Below are 23,137 nucleotides of genomic sequence, written 5' to 3'. Positions count from 1 at the left end.
CCCTGTTGCTAAAACATGATGCAGTCGTCCAGAGAAAAGATCCTGTGAAATTAAACACACGGAGACCTCTGACACTCCTGTGATGCCCGTATTCTGACCAAATGTATTACACTGAGATTAAAGCAAGTCATTCAACATTTTATACACTTTGATCAAACAGGCCGATTTATAGGTGATAATATCAGACGTCTCTTTCAAACCATTGATTGTTATGATTAGGATAAAATGCCTGGTTTGATATTTATAGCCGACTTTGAGGAAGTTATTTATCAATGTTTGCAGTAGATTTGGTGATTGTTTCATCAAATGGGTTCATGTCTTGTATCAAAATCCTTTTAGCAGAATTATAAATAATGGATATATTACAGACACAATTAAACTTTCTCGAGGGGTCAGATAAGACTCTCCTCCTGAAGCTTATTTGTTTATTCTTGTTATAGAAATGCTGGCTATAAAAATAAGAGAGAATCTTAACATTAAAGGTTTAGTGATTCATTGTTTGGAATCAAAAGCTTCTTTTTATGCAGACGATGTTTCCTTCCTTCTCTTTAAAGACACTTATTCTAGAGTTGAGTTCTTCGCCTCTTTATCAGGTTTGAAGCTGAATTATCAACAATGTGGTTTTCTTAGTTTGGATCAGGTAGCCTGCCAGGCGTCTATTAAATGGTCAAATGGCTGTGTGAATGTCTTCGGAGGGCGTAGACCAGCTGATAAAAACCTTTCACTGAAAACTAAGTTTGATTTGAAACATAGCAAAGTAGACAGAATTCTCCATATTTATGGTAAAGTTACAATAATTAATTCCTTGATAGTTTCACAGTTTACTTATTGTCTTCTGTCTTTGCCTTCTCCTGATGTGACCCTTTTAAAAAAAAATCTTTAGATTCATTTGGAATGATAAACCTGAACTGATTAAGCAGTTATTGTTATAACTCACCTGAACATGGAAGGTTTAATGTCTCTAAGTACTTGATCAATACAAAGATTGATATGTATCATTTCTCTATGTGTGTTGAGAATATAACTTCTCATCCATGTCATTTTCCAACATATTGGAACAATGTGAATGATATTCTTCTTCCTTGGTTAAGAACATGTAGGTGTATTTATTTATTTATATCCAGATAAAAACTTTCTATAAGATACGGAGAATAAGTGAAGACTATCTGTAGATTCTGTGGTGATAAGAAAGAAGATATTATGCATTTATTTGGGTTTTGTCCAGTTGTTGCATCTTTTTGGCAGCAGGTGCCGAATTGTTTATCTGAACAAGCGACCCTTTTACCTTTATCCCCTCTCAGGATTATTTGGGGGTGTCAAGATGATGTAAATATGTATTAAACACTGTTGTGTTGCCTGGATACTCCAAAAAATCATATTCATATTATTATTTAAACATTTCTATTTGCAGGAAAAGATCATTATGAAAGGTAGAGCAAAAAGCTCAGACATGAACACATGACAATATCAAAAGATATTATAGAGATAGAGAGATAGATAGATAGATGATAGATAGATAGATAGATAGATAGATGATAGATAGATAGATAGATAGATAGATGATAGATAGATGATAGATAGATAGATAGATAGATAGATAGATAGATAGATGATAGATAGATAGATAGATAGATAGATAGATAGATGATAGATAGATAGATAGATAGATAGATAGATGATAGATAGATAGATAGATAGATGATAGATAGATAGATAGATAGATAGATAGATGATAGATAGATAGATAGATAGATAGATGATAGATAGATAGATAGATAGATGATAGATAGATAGATAGATAGATAGATAGATAGATAGATGATAGATAGATAGATAGATAGATAGATAGATAGATAGATAGATAGATGATAGATAGATAGATAGATAGATAGATAGATAGATGATAGATAGATAGATAGATAGATAGATAGATAGACAGATAGATAGATAGATAGATAGATTACAGTAGATAGGTAGATACATTTCTTGACTAATGCTTAGCTGTTGCCCCAGAAACTCTATTCTCATTCCTCACTTTCTTCCTCCATTACAGTATCCGTCAGGTCTAGTGTTTCAGAGACATCTGCTTCATGCCCAGCCCTGGGTGTGTTTGTGTGTGTGTGGGTGTGTTTGTGTGTGTGTGTGTGTGTTTGTGTGTGTGTGTGTGTGTGTGTGTGTGTGTGTGCATATATGTGTGCACACAAGGGAAGAAGGCTGAGTCTAATTGCGCTGGCCCATCTGCTGATTCTGGAAAACAGGCTTGCATCTCACAGACACAAACAGCACAGACAAAAACACACGAGCACAGACAAACGCACACGTCACACGCCACAAGTGCTCGCCTAAAAGCCTTCAACTTGGACCCTGGACAATCTGCGCCCATTCTCTGGCAGCTGTGTGGACGGCATTGACTGGCATGGTTTACAATATGGACTCTATTGTCTTAGGACAAAGGCCCTTCCACTCAAGGCAAAGGTCACATTATAAGACAATACGCTTGTATTCATGGGGGGGGGGGGGTGCTGACAGAGGGCTTGTGTGTGTGCTAGAGCTGGGAGTTTAATTACTGTAATATTTTTAATACAATCATTGTATGTATTAAAATGACATGAACAGAATATCATCTCTTTTTTATCCCGGACTTTATTAAAGGGAGCAAACTGAAACACACAACGTTATTTTTACAAGTAGATACAATTGTTAAGCTTGAATTCAGTTTTCAGTTACAGTTACCTCCACATGTGTCCACATCTGCTCATCTGCCCCTGCATATGTGTACCGTACTGTACCACCCAGTGACTCACATTACATATAATTGTTTGTTTAACCAACGAAACTCATACAGATTGTATTTCAATCTGCGCCCTCATTGGTAATGTAGCAAATTAAGGTTGTGTGTGTTTGTACGTGCGAAGCGGGAAACACCTGTTTCACACAAAGAAAAAAAAACCCACATCCCCCACATGAAGACTGATATATCCCCTTTCCTGTTGTTCTTTCTTTTCTTTCATTGTTTCAGTGAAATAAAGACAAAATGCAGCCTTGATATCACAGAATTAGATTTCAAAGCAAGTATTCATAGTCATACGAGAGTCGAGGAAGGAAAACATGTGGAGAGACACTCACTGGACAGGCAGTGCATTAAAACGGACACACAAACTATGTGCATGTGTGTGTGTGTTCACCCCACACACCCACGTGCATACATACGCACACACACACACGTGCACACACACACACACACATGTACACACACACACACACACACATGTACACACACACACACACACACACACAATGAGACTAAGTAAATAAATGAAAACAAAGGAAATATATGGATGAACAAATACTTAAGTTTGAAGCCAAAGTAAGAACGCAGATCTAAATCTAAAACATAATAAATCATTCTGAAACAACCTCTTATTACTAAACCCATTTAAAAATGAAACTCCAAACTAGTCAATCTCTTTAGACACACAGCTGATATTTGGAAATGATTTGTCCCACACATGTCCTTGTGTGTTTCTTTTAATGTTGTACTCAAGTGTTATGAGACTTGAGTAAAATGACCTTGGCTATTAAATAGATAAAACTAAACTAACTACATAGCAAACCACACAGAGGGCGAGAGAGAGAGAGAGAGAGAGAGCACACCCTCTTTCACATTACCCTCAGCCAATTCAATCAATAAAGAATCGGATACCACATGAAAACATGGCCTCAGGGTTTTTATACCGCAAAGATGCAACATATTTCTCCTCTTGGTGAAAAACTGATATCAACTGAGATACTGTGAATAGCTGTCAATACCCGGGAACTGAGCCCTTCTTTATCGTCAATAAATTGAATGTGCAATTCATCAGCCCGACTCTAGGAGACAGTATTTCTAATTAAAAAGGAGCTCGTAAATTCGACATTTTACAGGCCTAGCTCAGCTTGTAAATACATTGTAAATAAGTTGCAGTGAGTGGCTTCATGGGCAGATGAAGGTCTGGGTTTATGGTTTAACTCCTGTTGATGCCTTCAAGGAACAGCTGGCTGATTGAAATTAATTCAATATCTGTGTTGTTTGGTGCTCTGTTTTATTCTCCCTCAGGCTGCCAGTACACACTGAGTGTGTTTATGTTCACATTAGTATCCTGCTTTTTGAGTCTTATCCTGCTTTTGATCAGATTCAGGAGTTTTCAGAGTTTTCCTGGTTATTCATATCCCTGTATACGTTACAATAACAGTATCCAGGTTTCTGATCATCTGTGTGCAAATGTGTCTTTGTTCTTTATCTGCCGTTCAGTTCTGTACAGACAGAGTTACCTCCAACAGTTGACAATGAACACACTGACTTTGGTTTCTGGCTGTCTGAGCTCTACTGGATTTAGCTTCTCCATCTGCTCACCAGTGATGGAAAACAACAGAACAATTTATGATCTGCATTGTATTACTGAAGTCAGACACCTTGTTGATCATTATCCCATTACGTACCATCACATTTCTAGTTTGTCTGACAAACTGCTGAGTAACTCGAGTTGATGACAGATAATGAATATAAACCTGAATAAGATGTTTACACGCCACAGTCTCCTGTTATCAATACTTCAGTTCTAGTACTTTAACTAGAATTTCAAGGTTTCACAAAACCTGGAAAAGGCTTCTCCAGGTTCCTGAAACAAGGATATGATGTGGAAAAAACATGACCAGGAAACTCTTAAAACCTGATCCTGATTAGGATACAGATGTAAACACACTCACTGTCTTTACAATACCTTTTCTATTCTATTCTCTTCTCACATGTTGTTGCGATCGCTGCACATCGCATGCTGTTTCGTATTCTTTTTGAAGCTCGCTGGGTCAGATCTGATTGGATTAGCAGTTTGAGAGGACACATTTGCTGGGCCAATTAGAGCACTTCCTGGCACAGATGGAACCCTGAAGTCTCCGGGGAGAACAATGGGTCATATTTGGGTTCTAAAAAAGCATAATGTATACTGTAGTGTCTGCAAAAAACAACACGCCAGGTGCGTGTATATATTTACACGACTATCCCTCCAGGCCTGTGCTGTAAATAAAACACCAGGGTCAATCTTAATGTGAGTGTGTGTATTGTGACTGGCGTTGCGTGTGGGTGTGTGTGTGTGCTCCTGTCGGCATTCTGAGTAAACATCCTTGTTTAAATATGTTTAAAATGATCATAGGGTGAGATGCTGTGTGTTCACACAAATACAGGCACATATATTCTTACCTGTTATAGTGTACGTTGCTCTGTCAAAGTGAAATGAAAGCCCAGAGAATCACATCTCAATGGCAGCTGGACGTCCTAGTCCTGGAGAGACAGAGAGAGAGAGAGAGAGAGGACACAGTGAGAAAGAGAGACAGAAAGGGAAAGAGAGAGAGAAACAGCAAAGAGAGAGAGAGGGGGAAGGGTGGGGGGTTATTGGAGCTCACTGAACTGAAGTCCCTGTCATTTCTCACAATAGAGACAGATAGCCATAATATGTAGTGAATGTGGGGTGCAATGTGAATAATGGCCCCCTCCAGATTGTGTGAATAGCTATAACCCACTCAAACACAAGAACCAGACAGCTCACAAGCCACTTTTCGCTCATGATTGCTTATTTAGTGTTTGTGTGTGCGTGTGCATGCGCACGTGCATGCTCCACCACGTAATGACCTCTTAAGTGTCCGAGTATCAAAGTCTATAATGGTCTATCTCTGTGCTCGCTAGCAGTTTACAGCTAAAAAGCGCTCTCATGCCATGATAACTGGTTTATATGGGTGGCATTTCACTGCCAAATGCCAGAGACGCTTTTCAGAAAGGGAAATTGTTAGCTCTGTTACTAGAATACAGTGGCAGTTATTCACAGTTAGAATGTCTCATATCTTTTTCTATCTGTGTCTTGTCTCCTTCCCCCATCTCCTCCTGCATCTTCCCCCTGTTTTCCATCACTATGTACTTTTTTTACAATATCGCACCTTCTATCTCTTTCTCTCACTGGATATCTTTTCTATTTTCTGTTTTGGAAAGACCCTCGCTGTCTCCCCCCCCCCCCCCCCCCCCCCCAACCTACTTCTCTTGAGGGTAAACTTTGCAGTCTCATCTCACCAGGGTCAATCTTAATGTGAGTGTGTGTATTGTGACTGACATTGTGTGTTGGTTTGTGTGTGTGTGCTCCTGTTGGCATGAAGACTGTTTGTGTGGATGTGCATATGTGTGTGTGTGTGTGTGTGCATGTGTGTGTGCATGTGTGTTCGCTGTTTACTGGGAGGGCTGATGGGTGCAGAGGAAACAGCGTGTATCTGTTTTGCCTTGAATTTTCTGTTTCAGAGTCTTTGTCTGCGTGCCATGCAAGATTTTCACAGGCACACAAAAACAAGTGCGTATTGTAACACACACACACACACACACACACACACACACACACACACACACACACACATATCCATACAGAGTGTCAGGGCCTGGACCTCTGTGGAGCTCTCCGGCAGAGCTGTGCAGTAATTGGGTCTATTAGCCAGTACAGGAGGCCGTGAGCAATATCTCTATGGCTGGGTGGGTAGATACTGCAACAAAAGATGGATACACTGTACTGTGTTGGTGCACATGCATGTCGCTTGCATGTATTCATGTGTATGCATGTGAATGAGTGTATACTCCCAATGTTATGTGTGTATGCATGCACTACAATGTAGGGGAAAATTGCCAGAGGCAACAGATCATTGGCAAAAAATAAGTTAGGCAGTGAGCTCCCCCACCTATACAGAACCTTCATTCATGTCTCGCCTGCTTCCCTCAGCACACACTATACATTATTCACAGGGAACTGGTCAACAATGGAGGGATCAATGAATGGGGAATAGAGGAAGAGAGGTGGAAAAGAAACAGGTTTAGATGCAGAGGTGGTGAAGGGTTTACAGGTTTGTAGAAGGAGCAGAACAAGGCATGCAATGAGGTTTTTCATTAGGACTCATTTACGTGAACAAGTGAAAAATGGGAAAGAGAAGATTAAAGATGCAGCCATTGCAAAAGTTCATGCATACATGGCTTTGTTCCATCCTGGAAGAGGAATTCTTCATTAAATCCTAATTTTGTTCTCTATTGTGCTGTCAGAAAGCACAGGTCAACACCTGCAGGGAGCTGTGCAGGGAAAGCTGCAATCAGATGAAACAAATGTTTTGTTTATAGGCAACATTCAGTTTGTCCTTTATGTAGCAGACAGTCAGTCAGGCTGCTAGATGGGCTTGTAGTGTGTCTTGCCACAGAAAGGCTAACCAGTTAATGTTAAGCCTTTCTTTTAATTATCACCATCATCTTTCCCTAGCCTTAATGATTTATTTCACACATTCACAACCTTTCGCTGTCCTCAACCAAACCATCATTGTCATGAAGGGATATTGTAGAAAGAAAACATCTGCACTGAATGTTACAAAAACTTTGTCAACAAATGTAATCTAAGGCTTTGCAGAATCATCCAATATCAACATTCTTGTCTGGTGATGGACTTTGGGCGAGGAAGAGATAAGGTGAACAAGCAGGACACAGCTTTTTCTCTGAATGTCTCTTCTTTTTCACTGCTGATGTTGATGTTGACACTTACATTAACCATTTCAACTTATAAATAATGTCTATATTGACATCAACAGATATCTGAATATACAGTGAGTCAGCTGCATCTACATGGGCCTATTGCATCCTTCCTGATAGTACTTTTTTTTTAGTAAGCAGAGTTGCTGAACACCATTTTGAGAGCAGGTTAAGATTTAAGATTGCCTGACTACATAAGAAGAGATAAAAGCAAGATTTGGATCAAATGAAAGCGAGAGGGCTCCTCTGAGGGCAACCAGCAGAGGAGCAAAGAAGAGGACAGTAGAAAGAGAGATTTAGTTGGACAAATGGTGAATGGTTATAGCTTTCTCTAAGAGCTTGGGAAGGGCGTTGGCCGAGAGGGTTTTGGACATGTAGCGCCTTAGCCTTTGGCACAATGTCTTCCTGAGAAAAGAAAAAGGAAATGTAGCAGATTTCACTTGAGAGATACCGACCAGTTTCTCACAGTAAAACAATGGTGTTTTCTATTATGAGAGGCAGTGGTTGCATTGATGTCCCATTACTCATAAGCTTGCTGAATGTAATTAGGATGACTCTACAGTATGCTTTCATGATGGCTTTTCATCTATTGCCTTTTGTAATCATGCCTTAGACAACACATTGCACCATAAGACACCAGAAATTGCATTGATGCCTGTTGGTGGAGATTTATGACACTTCCAAACGAAGCAATGTGTCGCCTCTTTAAAGGGCGGGGTCTCCTATCTTCATTTTAAAACCACAATTCTCCCCCCAGGCTTCAACAGATATAAGCATGAGGAATATGGAGCAATAGTGTATATGGTCTAGCCAGGCGTAAAATTAAAGACTCTTGTCTATGTGCCCCACATAAATCTTTGAAAGAGAGAAAGAGAGAGGTTGAGGGAGGGAGGTGTGCATGCTGAAACAAAAAACTGGTTGATTTGTCCGGCGATTGTGAATCGCTGAACTGTAATCAACTGTACTCAACCCTGGACAATGAGATGTTTCAATACATGGGTGCACAAACACACCCAGACACACACACAAAGAGAAAGACACCCACTAACATATATCATTCTAACCATAAAAGTAGCTTATAGTAATTGCCTGACTTGGGTGTTACACAAAGATTGGTTTTAAAATGCCAAATATCATTTATCAAAGGCCTTACTCTCCACTAAAGCTCCTGGTCCAATCCCTCTCGCTCTCATCTTGATACATGTGACGGATGCCGTCTCATCTATCATACATACACCGGTGGAGTGAGAGCCAATAAGAAGGTTCAAAACGTACGTAAGCACACTGCTGGAGAACATGCATACGATTTCTCACATGGTTAGAAGAAAGACACATGGTCCATGTAAGTTATTGCTGCAAGCCCACAGGCCAGAGTGCTACTCATCTGTCTCGGTGTGACACTATCAGGCTCCCTCGCAAAATACAGAGGTGGTAAAATGGTTTTATTGCAAAATGTGAAAGATACGTTGGGGACAAATTTGACGTGTGCTGATACACGCCAAAACGGGCACGGTGCTTTTATCTCAAATGAGTTGTCTTCAGCACAGACTGAACCACACTGTTTATTTTAGAGGCACACGTTGTGAATGTGCGAAAAGTAACCTTGAAGATTTGAGCACAGTTCTCACACAGAATTATTCACCAGCCAGTCAAAGGGGATTTAACCTCAGGCAGAGTGAGGTGCTATATTTACACTTAAGCCGAGGAGAGTCAGCTCCATAAGTTGAGGGGAAAAATACAAAACAGCACAAATGATGTAAACATGATAGATTATCAGGCCATTGATCACTACTATATCTGTTAATATCTTTGTTCCATCAAGCATGACCATCTAGTCATCCTCGCCCTCCTTCAGCCTATCATACTGCACCATCAACTAAGCTCCAGATCAATACTGCCTGGCACATATTCTCACTCTCAAAGACTTGGAATGAAAACGCCATTCGATATCAATCAAGATCACAGCTGTGCCACTGAACAGGCACAATAAATGACAATATTATTTTTTTTAATTTACCATCAAACGACGGGTTTGAGTTAGATCTTTCAGCCTGGTTTACGCTGAAAGGAACCAGATGAGCTGGGAGTGGAAGATGTATGTAATGCAGTTAAAGTAAAAGCCCAGTAAGCAGGAAATTTAAGAGGGGCCTGGGGATGATGGTATTACAGCAGACGCTGATTGTGGACAATTTGCTGAAGAAGGAAAAGATATGGAAAATATCATTGGATGCAGTGGGCCTCTGGTGTGCAAACACTTGAAAAGCAGGGAAAAGAAGGAAAAACTGCAACAGTTTAATCATCTGTAAAACAATCTGCTATTTTTTCAAGTGATCATTTAAACAATTAACCGCTGTTAGTTGAAGTAAACTGAACTCGAAAAACAATGTCACTGCAATGGAGCCAGAATTCCCCCATCCATTGTCTCCATCACTTAAGTCAACCAACACAGTCTTTATTAGCAGCAGTGAATCAGTCTCTCAAACAATACTGCATTTTCAAACCCTGCTGTAGTTTCCTCCATTGATAAGAAATGCTGTGCTATAACACGGCACTGTGAGATTTATGCCCCCAGCCCTGTGATGACCTCATTGTTCATTGCCCCATAATTCAAATCTGCTCCGCTGTGTTGCATCACACTGGGTATGACTCATTTCCAAGCACCCCTTTCTCTAAACAAGCCAGGGCTCCGCAGCACGCTATAGTCAACTGCACAAACAACACAGAAAAGAATTTCCCCATCAATACTGTGGTGACTGACTTAAGACTTGCATATGCACGGCGTCTCACACACGCACACACACACACACACACACACACACACGCACACACACACACACACACACACACACACTGTTTAAATGGACTGAACTGGGAAGAGGAGGGGGAGGGCGAGTGCTATTGTAAATGATTTCCTGCGGAGACCAAAATAATCGGCGGACCTTTGAGTGAGCTTCTTACAATCACTCTGGCCTTGTACACTGATTCTCCATTCAGCTCCCTAATGGCACTGTGTGTGTCACTAAATATACAGCTGCAGGCAATGTCTATGTGTGGCTCACTGGTGTGTGAGCTTATGCATGTGTGTTAGCATACAAGTGTGAATGTGTGCGCACGAGAGAGCGGTGGTAATTGACGTGTTCCGCATTGATGTGTGTTTAGAGTATCTGTGGGAAGAAATGTGTGTGTGTGTGTGTGTGTGTGTGTGTGTGTGTGTGTGTGTGTGTGTTTCTATTGAGTGGTGACAGCTTTGAGTAGGGAACAGGGAGGTGAAGGGCACAGAGGAGAAGTGTGGACAGAAGATGTGTTGACTGGGAGGACAAGTGTTTTTTTTTCTTTGTGAAAGAGGGATAACAACTACTGAGTGAGTGAGAGGGTTTAAAAGAACAATGTGCTGTGGATACAGTAGCTCATTCTGAAAACAGCTGATTAAACATGTAGTTGGGACACAAATCGATCTCTGGTGATAAAAGTTCTATTTGTAGAATAGAACAGAATTACGTTTGACGTTCAGACTTTTTATTCTGTTCCACAGCTCAGACGTTTAGGAGGTTATTATGCACAGCGTGGTTTCATGCATGGTTTCATCCAAACTAGATGGACAGTTTAAAAAAATCAATAGTGTTCCACACTATACATCTTCCTCAGATTTTACTGAATAACTGTGTAAAAATGCCTTGGGAATGGCATGATAATAATTTATACAGCACTCTTCAAAACACTATTACAAGGTGTTTTGCAACCAATAAAGCCACAATAAATAGAATTCAATGATGACAACATAAAAGCAGGACATGAAATAAATTCAGGGCTGCCGGAGAAACAAATAAAAGACTGAAGCTGCTCAACTGGTCAAAGCAAAATGAATAAAAGCCTGTCTTTAAAAAAAACACATTATTGTGAGATGTGACATTGATTTTACCCTCCTAAGTCTCTCAGATTGATGAGTCAGAGCACAAACGCAGCCAACATTGTATGTTTATTGTTGTTATTTTAAGGATAATGGAAAATGTATAATATTCAATATTCATTCTCTTAAATATGTTTTAGGGTGGTGAGAGATGCAGTAAGTGTGGAGGAGCCAAAGATGTTATCTCATCACCACAATTTTAATATCCTAATCAATGGCTGTGGGGTAATTTCAGAATGGATTTACACTGATTGATTTCTCAATCATTTTTATCCCATGTGATCACAAACTAAGCTCCTTAGGCTCCTTTAATCTGGCTGTTGCAAAACTTTGATTAAAAACAAGATGCAATCAAAACTTTGAGAAAGTTTAAGTTTAATTTTTACCTTTTTACTCTACAGCTCTGCTTTAATTATTATTAACCTAACATTTATTTTCATCATCAGATTATTCTCTTCATTGATTGATTCATCTGGTCCATGAAAATTCCCATAGTGACTCTTTAAAGGGCTCCAAAACCCCAAAATATTCAATTTACCATCACAGAAGCCAAACAAAAGCAGCAACTCCTCAGAATTTAGAGTCATGTTTTGTATTGATGCTTGAAATATTACTTGAATGATTAATAAATTATCAAAATAGTTGCTGATTAATTTTCTGCCAATCGATTAATCAACTAATTGTTTTAAGTCTAATGATTAGAGCTTGAATGAACTTCAGTACCAGCGGCTGATCCGGCATCACAGCCCAGTTAACAGACGGCATGAGCAGTCAGGCCAACGCTGTATATTTCCTCCGATCGGCTCAAAAATGCAGACAGATAATAGGCTGCGGTGCTCGGAGCAGAAAGCCTTCCAACAGTTCCATATTTAGGCAGAGTAAGACATCTATCTCTGGAGGGCTATTCTAGTCGAGGCCATAGGAGCAATGAGTCAGTGAATGCCCTGAGATCTGACAGCCAGTCGTCTACTGGTCTTCCACATTCCCGAGCACATATCTAATCAGGTAGAGAAGTAAAGCCGTAGTCTTCTCGCATGGAGTGAACCTCTAATAGGGTTTAATGATATCGGAGGTGAGTTTCACACATTAAGAGAGGTGAACTGAGCTGATAGCTCCAGTCGATGGTGAAAAATGCAAGGAGTCAGAGTTATTCTTTGAGGGAAGGGAAGGGTAGGAGGAAGGATGTGTTAACACATGACCGAGTGCTTTAGGTGGATGAGGAAGACGGGCACGGATCTGGCCTCATTATTTCAATATGGGAGAGAGATGTCGTCTAGTGCAGGAAAAAGGGTTTCTGAATTAGGTTAAACTCGCCACACAAAGTGGGGTTGAGACTAGGAATGTGAATCATCATCGCATTAGGAAATAAAGCAGTGAAATTCAACGGCTTTGCTTTCATTGAAACTTAATATTATTATTGCAGCATTAAGATTTGTTGTTTTTTTTCACAGCTTAAGCCACTAGACTGTGGGTTTATTTATGCAGGAAGGTTGGTTGTCTCTGTGAGCACAATAAACACTACCTTGTGTTTATCTACAAGGCTCTCTGACACAGACCTTTACCTTGCTATGCATAAATTAACTAAATAGAGGACTGGATCCCAGTAAGTGCAAATTCTTTAGGAAAACCTTGTTAAAATGGTTTTGGGGAAACCAGCCCTCAGGTTCTGTGTGCCCATTAAACAGAATTAATTGCACAAAGTGTTGAAGTTAGACTCTCTAATAACCTTTGACGATGGAAATAGACTCTCCAGTAACAAGCACAGTTACACTTGTTACAACACTGATTATACGCCTGCTCGTCTTAATATTCAAGTGTGAATATGTGTCTGTTATTGTCTGTCTGCGACGGATCATGTTGTCTGCCAAGGTTTATTTTCATTATCTCCAGGTTTCGATGTGAGCGCGAGATGTTTAACATACGATCCCTTATTCAAATCACAGGCTGCTTCCATTACGGGGCTGCATATTGTTATTGGAGCCACCCAAAGCTAAGCCAAATACATTAACTGCTCTAAACAAAGAAAGTCAGCCATCAGTCAATGAAGCAGAACAATCTGAATTAGCACAACCACCCTAATTTGCACCCTGTTTTCCCCAGCAAGGAGCTTTGTCTTTCTTGTGCATCATAACAAGTGAAATGAATCAGTGACCTAATTAAAGGAGGACAGAGAGACCATCAGTCAGCAGATTGCTTGATTGCTGCTGTTGCACATTATACAGCTTCAGGTGGTTCAACAACATCGCTGCTGTCATCAGGGTGCACAACGTGACCCGAGATGCTCTTTGACACGCCTGGCATTCATAGTGTGATGTCTGACAAACATCCCATGGCTCTCTCTGGAGACTATAGTAAACTGAAAAAACACAGACTGTAGCTGCTGTAAGTTTGGACAGGAAAACACAAATACTACTGAGGCTACATGTTTCTCCACTGTTTAAAACAAACAGCTTGTCAGACAATCAAGAAATGCAGGATTTAGACAATTTTAAGGCTGCATCTCTCTCTAATATTTAAAACAAATAATCAACCAAGAAACTATAGGATCACATAAACAGATGCAGTGATGATTTAGTGATATCCATGTCATCCATAAACATAATAATCTCCTTGGAGACAGGACTGTGTTTTAACAGATGCTGGGAAAATGGCAGCCGAGCAAATCTATGTAAAAATGTATCCAGCACAGACGTACAGATAACTGCCTACACTGACCGTTTCCCCACCTGCACAGTGTGTTGGAGATACTTTTCTTAGCTGCAGCACTGACAGATGAGTCAACATATTGTCAACCACTCCAACCTATAGAGTCTTCATCCACCCTCGAAAACACACCGAACAGAGAGAGATGCACAAAGAGTTTGCACAAAATGTCTTTGCTGAAAGCCGTTTGGATGATGAATGTAGATTGCCGGGGATTGGAAAGGGCCGATCCACAACCACCCAAGTAGACTCACACAACAAATGACTACTGAGGGTCAAATGTAAGAGTGTGCTTTGATTGTCAAATATTATTTCTGAGGCAGACCACTTATGATTAACCCAGTTATGGAGGTGTAAAAGGCTTATGTGGTTATCTGCTTTGTTGCTGATGACAAAGAGTACGCGGTGCATTTACAGTCACAATAATCTGAGGCTGAAAGATCTTCAGTTTATGTCAAGATCCAAGTGTTGTGCAACCTTCAGTAGTTTTCAGTAGCACATCAAGGTCATTTGCAACCCCTGACGCCTCTTCTGTAAATAAGAACCATATAGCTTCCACTCATGAATCCGCATGATTGACGTATCCTGGGGTGTACTGGCCTGCTGGATACTCCTTTTCTTACAGAGTGGCTGGATTTACTCTGGATTTCAGACTGCGGCTGACAAACCAGCACAGCCCCAAACAGGCTAACTGCATTCCAATATATTCAGATGACAGCCTCATAAAATAGGAGGAAAAAACTGAGGAGGTGAACACTTAGTCTATCTGTCATCCATCATGCCAGAGCATGTGATGATTTGTCATTGCACCCTGCAGTGAGGCAGACACATGCGGCTACAGAATAATAATTATGTGTACATCCTGGATGGGATGATGTGATTGTATTGATTATTTGTTGGAGAGGTAATAGGTATCATTGCTTATTAGCGACATCTCGCATCCGAGCGACGCCCATCCAAGCCGCGAGCCGCTGAAGCATAATCTGCACAAACACGGGAACTATATTACATTTCACCGCCCTCGTACGTTCGGACTATTTTTCCGCGCCCCTTAAAGTAGAATAATCGCAGGCCACATTCCCATGGGCATCCGTGAGAACCAAAGTCAGCGCTGCCATATAGCTTTCAGAGCAGGTCAGTGACAGACTCAGGTTGACATAACAACCAGGAGCTTCGACGTTCACCGGTGATGTCTGAAAAATATATATCTACATCATTTGTGAAGGAATAAAGAGGAGATCCTTACCGTATCACCAGCGCATACAGGCTGTCCACATCCAGCGCAGAGAGTCAGGAATAACCTTTTCCGCGCTCTTTCATATAGTCCCCAGAACGCAGATCTTGGATAGAAATATATCTTTCCAGTCGATAAATAATTTGACTGCTTGGCGCCTCGACTCCGGTTCTGTGCTTAATTCTTCCCGACGCAAAAAAAAAGCAAAAAAAAAACGACGTGGACAAATGTTAACGAAAGAGCGGATGAGAATAAAGCTGAGGATGTAATAAACCAATAGCTGCGTGCTTAGTATCCTGATCAGCGCTCACACAAGAGGATGTATCTCGTCCATCCAAATGCACTAAGTCCAGTGGAGAGCTGGAGGAGGATAGAGGCGTATCTCTGTCCCTATCCGTCTGTCTGTATCCCTTCCTTCCTCCCCTCCCTCCCTTTCTCTCTCTCTTTATCTTTCCCGGGTGCCTTTATGTTCTTACTGACTTCTGCTGAAGTCCACAGGCGCAGAGCGCAGCGGAGCAGAGGACCGTGGTCAACACAGAGAGAGAGGGGTCAGAAATGACAAACCAATTTGGAGGCGCGGTGGATGCTCGGTTGATCAGAGCGCAGCCCGGCGAGAGGAGCGTTGCGTTGCAGGCGGGCGGGGAGCCGAGGGTGGGTGGAGGGCTGGGGAGAGGAGGGGGGGGGGGGGGGGGGGGGGGGGGGGGGTGATGATTCCTGCCTGGGGGATGCAGAGAGAGAAAGAGGGAGAGATGAAGTGGGGTGTCTGGTGGAAAACATGGAAATGGATCTGGCTCCTAAATCTCTGGACTTAGGGCTCCACCTGCCGTGTGAACACACACAGGGGTTCACAAACTTTACAAGGCAAGAAGGGCTCACACAGACTACAGTAGACCCCCTACTGGAAATGATTTGGACTCGAGAAAGAAGCCAAAAAGACGTGTTTTTGGTATTAGACTTGACTTGGTGTATGATTGCATAATTGTGCCTTTGGGTGACAACTGCATTAAGTACACTGGGTTCATTGTCACAGCCTCAGGGGATAAAAGTGAAATCACAGTCCTCATTTAACCATGACATGACTCCGTGTGGTCCCCACACCCCAGTTTGGGATTTAGAAAGTCAGAAATGAAATGTGGAGTGTTTAACAGTTCAGCCTGCAGCGGTTTGTCCGGTAGGGTAGACCCCTACGGTAGGGTAGACCCCTACCGGACAAACGTAAAGATCCAAGAATAGCAGAAAAATGAATACATCAGAATGGGCTATAATATAACATTTTAATTGAAAATATTATTGGAAAAAATATTGAACTCATGAAAACGGGCCCTGGGTCAAACTAACACACACATCTATAGAAATGCAATAGTGATTTATAACATTTCACGTCAGAAAACGTGAATTTCAAACGTGTTTTTTTTCCCGTTAGAGAACAAAAAAAAACAAAAAGAATAATAGTAATAAAAGTAATAAACTATTTTGTAAGTCAATGGTTCAGTTATTTGGACTTCTGTCTGGTGGCAGTGGTGAGAACATTTGTAATATTTCAGCGTGTTTGCTGTCTCTCTTGCTTCATCATTTGATTTTGATTTACTATCATTATACGTTTTTAATTAGTTTATACACCTCATTATGTCTAAGAGTTCATATTTGATTGTCACAGTTATATTTGCAGACATTATTTTCATGGTGTCCCATTGAAATGCATTAGAGGATTACTGTAGGCTAGTTCTCTTTCATTAGGCCTACATAGGGATGAGCTTTATGTGCCTGAAGATCAGAGGGTGACATGCGCACTGCACGGAGCGCTCACAAGCCGCGGACACAATGCTGCAAAATAGAAACGCTCAGCTTGCTTTTTGATATCTTACCATCTCCCAACACGCTGTTATGACTTGTCCCATCGGGAAAGTGTCATTCTTTGTAAAATCTTGCCTCGGACTGGAGGAGGTGGTGGATGTGCTGTGTTTGGAGCTCAGTGGAGACCTGTTGATCGCCCTCCGGCGCTGCGATGAAGGTGAGATGAGGCTTCGGACCGATGACCGTCTGTTCGTCACAGTTATAGCTCTAATGTGCTCCGGTCATTTTTAAAGAAATTAACAGATTGTCTTCTAGATTACGTGTCAAATTAGTAGCTAATGGGCCTATTTAATTGCTGCAAATCATCATCTGTAATGTATTTATTTTGATTCTGAAGCAGTCAGTGTCGCTTTAACATCAATAAGGATAAGATATAGATTTCATTAGGCTACTGTGAAGGGCATATAAGTACTGCGATACTCCTCGTGCCTATCAATGGCCCCTAATTAGATTTTAGACGAGACGTTGTCATTTCCAGCCCATCGTTTTGCAAATCAAATCATGTCATTGGTATCATGCTTTGAAGCTATACAGGCTTTCCCTCAAGTCAGAATGGTCGGGAGGCCATGTGTCGCTGTTAATTAGCATCACTGGCTGATAAAGCCTTTTGGAGAAGATTTAAATCCTGCTAAAGAGCATTAGTTGACAAGCAAGGCGCTTGCAAGCATGGCACAGGCCCCGGAAGAGAGGGTGTCGAGGTAAAATGATACAAATAAATATTGGTTCATTAATTAGTCATTTCCTCATGACTAATTAAGTGGAAGGCAATCAATTCTTTTTCCTGCAAAAATATAAAAACAGATATCTTCAAGGAGAAATCTCATCTTGGCACTTTTATTCCACTAATACGCTGTCAACTTCCAGAAAAACACGGCTATAAAAATGAAAGAAAGACTATCTGCAGTGCACAAGGTCATGTTAAAGCAGAAACCTTTTGTTTTTTGTTGATGTTGCAGGTGCCAAACAAAGAAGAATGATGTTGAACTGAGACAGAAAGTCATAAAGACACAATTCATCTGAACCATCTGGCAGGCTACGATGGAAATCATGGGTAAGCGTATTCAGCCTCCTGCAGATGTAGAGTAGTGCACTGTTATAAGCCAAACATGTTCCAGTAACCTCAGCGAGACTCCCCCCGCCACCGCCGCCGCCATCATCACAGGTTTACGATTTAGGTGTCAGGCACGGCTGCGCGGTTCCATGTGCAGGTGGCACAGGACTCACAGTCTGCTCGCTAGTCAAAACTTTGCGGTGAAGAGTTTACAGGGTCTTAACCCTCTGCCACATGTAATTACTGCAAGTGTGGCTTGTGCTCATTAGCTGCTGCTCCACTAAATAAACAAGGGCAGCATGACTGGAGGCAACATTTCAGGTTTTCCCCTTTTTCAGAACAGGTAACACACCCTCCTTTAATCCTTTTATTTAGTCCTCCTGTAAAGAAACATTTTTTTAAGGTTTTGGCCACAAGTGAGCCCAAACAGCAGCCTCAGTTCATGGATATTCTTTCAGGTATAAGCACAGTCCCTGTCAACTTTTATTTGAATATTTATCAGTGCAGGCAGAAGATGTCAATCTGGATTATAAAAACAGACATTGTATTTTAAAAGTCATTTTGCATTTTTTGTGTAAAGTCCTTTATTTTCCCACCAGAACCTGTTCAATATTGACTTTAGATGGCTTATTATCAAATTACTGGGTTTGTATTAATGTCACACAGCAGCTGTGGGGGCTAAAGCAAAGCCAACCTGGAGAAAGCCCGTTTCTGAATGACACCAATGATACACAATGTCTCTGCAGACACTCAGCGTGCCTTGGAGGCTGTGGAGCGGCTGCAAGCCAAACTGAAGGAGAGAGGGGAGGCCCCCACACAGGAGAAACTCTCCCTGCTGAAGACTGTCCTGCAGAGCCCCTTGTTCCATCATATACTCAGCTTACAGCAAGCTCAGCTGAAGCCCCCAGCGAAGGTACAGAGCGGGCATGAGTGTGTGGGTGTTTGGTGTATATTGAATGGTGGGGAAGGTGCTGGAATCATTCCTGAAATACTGAATGCAGGAACCAAACTGGATGAGTAATCAGCTTACCTAAGCTTACCACTAAAGCCCTGAGAAAGAGAGAGAGAAGAAGAGAGCAAGAGAGAGACAGAGGGGAAGGAAGAAGTGGCTATATATCATGTCGAGCAGTTTGTTTGTTTATGACACCATCAAGGGATTTAACTCATTTGTCAGTGGTAAGCATCGTGGCTTGGGTCAGTAATTGCCTGTTGTGGTGCGCTGTAATAGGCTAACCCTATAAGCCCCACTGTCTACACACACACACACACACACACACACACACATTATTGCATTAGCCTGTTTGCATCTCTGCATTCCAGGAAACATGGCACTGGATTATGTCAAATGTTTCTGGATTTTTATCAGGACTGGCATTGACATAATTAGTTCCAGTGTTTCTTATAAAAATGAGAGTTTTTATATAAAACAGGGATATGTGTGCAAGTCAATGGAGTGTGAAGTTGCTTATTAGTATTTTGACAGTGCTCTAACAGGTCAACTGTGTACAGATCTGAGATAAGCATCTGCTGAAACTCCATTTTCAACTTTGAAACAGAAAACCTGAAAGAGAAAAGGGAAGGGTTTTAGGGTTCTGTGGCATTGAAGAGGAGCTTTTATCTCAGTGTTCCTTCTCTCCTATCTTCTCTCTGCTTTCTCAATTTTAAACCTTATCCTGTTTGGGGTTTTTTTTTCCTTTTGGCTAACACACATTTACCCTTCTTCCCTCCACCTTCTCCCACATTTTTCATCATTGTCTCGTACCAACAATTCCCTTCTCTTCCCACTTCTTTATCCTTTCTATTACCCATCCCTCCATCGCTATCTCACTCTCATCCTATTCCTCTCTGTCTCCATATCTCCTCTCTTCAATTAATGCCTCCACCTCTTCACCATCTCTCTATCTCCCTCATCCATTTCCCTCCAAAAATTCATTCTTCCTTCCCTTGCATCCTTCAATCCTTCCCTCATTCATCTATCTCTCTCTATCTCTACCCTCTTCTCTCCATCCCTCTGTTTGTGTCCCTAACCCTAACCCTACCAGGGGAAGGGCATTTCCAAATCTGTGTCCATGAACTGTGGCCCGTGCCAGGGCATAGCGCTGGACGTGAAGACGCTGAGCCACAGCGATTCCTACACGTGGGCCATGGAGAACAGAAGACCCAGCACGGCCAGATCCTTCCACCGGAGCGGCAGCACCTCGTCTCTGGGCTCACAGGAGATGCCCTTCTCAGACATCTACCCAGACAACTGCATTCACACTGAATCTCAGGTGCATAAAATATCCATCATAAACGTCACGTTATAGTTTGAAGAGTTTAGTAATAGGAAGCGAGTCCATAAGCCAGCCCAATATATATATAAATATATATATATACAGTATTTATTTTATTGTAAAATCACCATTCAAAATGTCACATTTTGCATTTGAAAATATCACATTATATGATAAAACTCAAGTACTGTTAGATATGACATCGTCTGAGGGTTTCATCTGATGGTAAGAAGCTGCTCAGCTCAACCTGATGTCCTTTCAGGTTTGCTTTTATTTTACACCTGACATTTATTTTTTTAGTACTGCACTCCCCCTCGAATCTCCCGAAGCATGTCGATGGGGAGAAACCTGTCTGCTATTGCTCATGAGGTACAGTAAGCTGACATGTGAGGAGTTACTGTAGATAGTCACATGTTTTTCCTTCCCTGGGATGTTGTTTCACTTTTTCTTTTAACCATTTAAAGAGAATATTAGAACAAATTATTAGTCAATTAATCAATTAGTTGATGGAAGATTAATCTGCAACTATTCTGATAGTCGAATAATCGTTTGAGTCATTTTTTTAAGGAAAAATGTTCGAGTGTAGCTTCTCAAATCTAAAGATTTAAACTTGTAAACTGAATATCTTTGGATGAACATTTTTCAGTTTTCCGACATTTTAGAGACAAAACGATTAATCGAGAAAATAATCAGCAGATTAATGGAATGATGTTAATGAAAATAATCTATAAAATAGATTCTCTCTCTCTCTTCCTCTCTTTGTCCTCTCGTTCCAACCTCTGCCATGTTAGAGGCGTCATGTGGAGATGATCGAGCTGATCAATGATGGGAAGGGCCTCGGCTTCGGCATCATAGGAGGACGCAGCACAGGAGTCATGGTCAAAACCATCCTGCCAGGAGGAGCTGCTGGACGGGTAAATCAGTACATCCCATAATAAAACTTTAGCAAGTTAAAGCAATAGTTCAGTATTTTGTGCTGTCTTGATGAGAGTTAGATGAGAAGATCGATACTACTCTCATATCTGAGCTAGAAGCTAGAAAAACAATCATGTTACTGCATCTGGTGTGTTTGCATGAATGTTTAGTTGTTGTCTTGTGTCGTCGCAGGATAAACGGCTGCGTAGCGGAGATCAAATCCTGCGTATTGGAGATAAAGATCTGGCTGGCATGAACAGCGAGCAGGTGGCTCAGGTGATACATCCATTAGTAAATATTTACAGAGCTAGATGATGAGATGAAGTGTGTTTTTCTCTTTATATCTCTTTATATTTCTCTTTATCTCTTAGATAATATTATATATTGATGATTGATGTTAAAAAACAGCTAAATCAAACTGAGCAGTCTCACCTGGTCGTTGAGTGTTTCTGTAGTACAGTATGCCATGCTGGCAGTTGTCTCCAAACAGATTTTATGTTATTTATTTATTCATTGTCACACACGATCACTTTCCATCCTTTCACAAATGACCACCTGGCCCAGGTGCTGCGAAACGCTGGTAGCAAGGTGAAGCTGCTCATCGCCAGGGATATCACCAAGGGCAACCACCTTTCCTCTCCCGTCCTCAGCCAGGACAGCCTGGATGACAAGGTATGTGTGTGTGTGTGTGTGTGTGTGTATGTGTGTGTGTGTGTGTGTATGTGTGTGTGTGTGTGTGTGTGTGTGTGTGTGTGTGTGTGTGTGTGTGTGTGTGAGAGGAATAACAGCCCATATTTCACCACGTTTTATGTGGATGTCCAAGCAGGGTTGATGGTAAATGTAGTCAATTGAAGCAATAATTCCTCAGTGCATGCTACACTGACCCAGAAAGCTGCTCACAGAGCCGTGCCTACACGTACCAGGATGCATTGCGCCAGAGCTTCTGACGCTCAACCCCCCACGCTGAAACTCATTGCAGAAGAATCATTCAGTTTCTGTTGGAATCAGAGGAATCAGGGCAATTTGAGCAAAGCACCACCTGTCGCTGTTTGTTCCATATCCTGTTCTACAGCGAACTCAGCTGCAGTCTCAGCCTTTCATTTCTTCGGCCGTATACTCAAATAAACAGGGCTGAAGATCCACGTCAGCCTAAACACTGTAAAATGTGTCCTCGTCCAGAACATACTCTGCACTCATATTTTGGGATGCAATCTTCACTGTTGGAAATGCAGCTAGTTTGCAATACAAGCAAAGAGAACCAGTGAGTTTTGTTTTTAGCGGCATCTAGAGCACCCCCCCCCCGGCTATCCACAGGCACAGACTAGAAGCTGAAATAGCCTGTAGTCAAATGACGGCGCCGGAAGGCAAGGCGAGTTTATTTGTATTACACATTTCAACAAGGCAACTGAAACATGAAAGGCATCAAGAACGAATGTAAAAGCAACACAAGGAAATATTAAAAAAGACATTTAAATACAATTAAAAAGTGTTGAAATGGAAATAAAAATAAGCTAAAATAGAGTAAGACAGATAAAACAGGAGATTAAAGTTACAGCACAGTTTAAAATATTAATCAAAAGCCTCACATTTGATTTAAAAAAAGTCTTCAACTTTGATTTAAAAG

General features: G+C 41.3%; 2 protein-coding genes across 3 annotated transcripts in view; one reads left to right on the top strand and one right to left on the bottom strand.

The window, feature by feature from the left end:
- LOC121909317 (adhesion G protein-coupled receptor L3-like) overlaps positions 1–17,367 on the bottom strand; it is a 57,790-nt gene extending 40,423 nt beyond the window's left edge. Inside the window, exons 1-2 of one of the 2 annotated variants that reach the window (XM_042429837.1) lie at positions 17,286–17,367; positions 5,237–5,317 (exon numbers count right to left, since the gene is read on the bottom strand). The gene's annotated coding sequence lies outside the window, so the exon portion shown is untranslated. Of the gene's footprint in view, positions 1–5,236; positions 5,318–15,432; positions 16,043–17,285 lie in introns of those variants that run through there. The other variant, XM_042429829.1, reaches the window with a different exon arrangement.
- Positions 17,167–23,137, top strand: part of si:dkey-92j12.5 (multiple PDZ domain protein) — a 38,980-nt gene continuing 33,009 nt past the window's right edge. The window contains exons 1-8 of the mRNA XM_042429763.1: positions 17,167–17,431; positions 18,231–18,325; positions 19,072–19,238; positions 20,368–20,595; positions 20,899–20,967; positions 21,390–21,512; positions 21,706–21,789; positions 22,078–22,185. Coding sequence (XP_042285697.1) covers positions 18,313–18,325; positions 19,072–19,238; positions 20,368–20,595; positions 20,899–20,967; positions 21,390–21,512; positions 21,706–21,789; positions 22,078–22,185 — 792 coding nt within the window. The 5' untranslated portion in view covers positions 17,167–17,431; positions 18,231–18,312. The remainder of the gene's footprint in view (positions 17,432–18,230; positions 18,326–19,071; positions 19,239–20,367; positions 20,596–20,898; positions 20,968–21,389; positions 21,513–21,705; positions 21,790–22,077; positions 22,186–23,137) is intronic.

The sequence above is a fragment of the Thunnus maccoyii genome, chromosome 2 (genome assembly GCF_910596095.1).
Source record: "Thunnus maccoyii chromosome 2, fThuMac1.1, whole genome shotgun sequence".
Taxonomy (NCBI): domain Eukaryota; kingdom Metazoa; phylum Chordata; class Actinopteri; order Scombriformes; family Scombridae; genus Thunnus; species Thunnus maccoyii.
The sequence above is the reverse complement of the archived record's forward strand: the minus strand, read 5'-3'. Positions and strand labels throughout refer to the sequence as shown.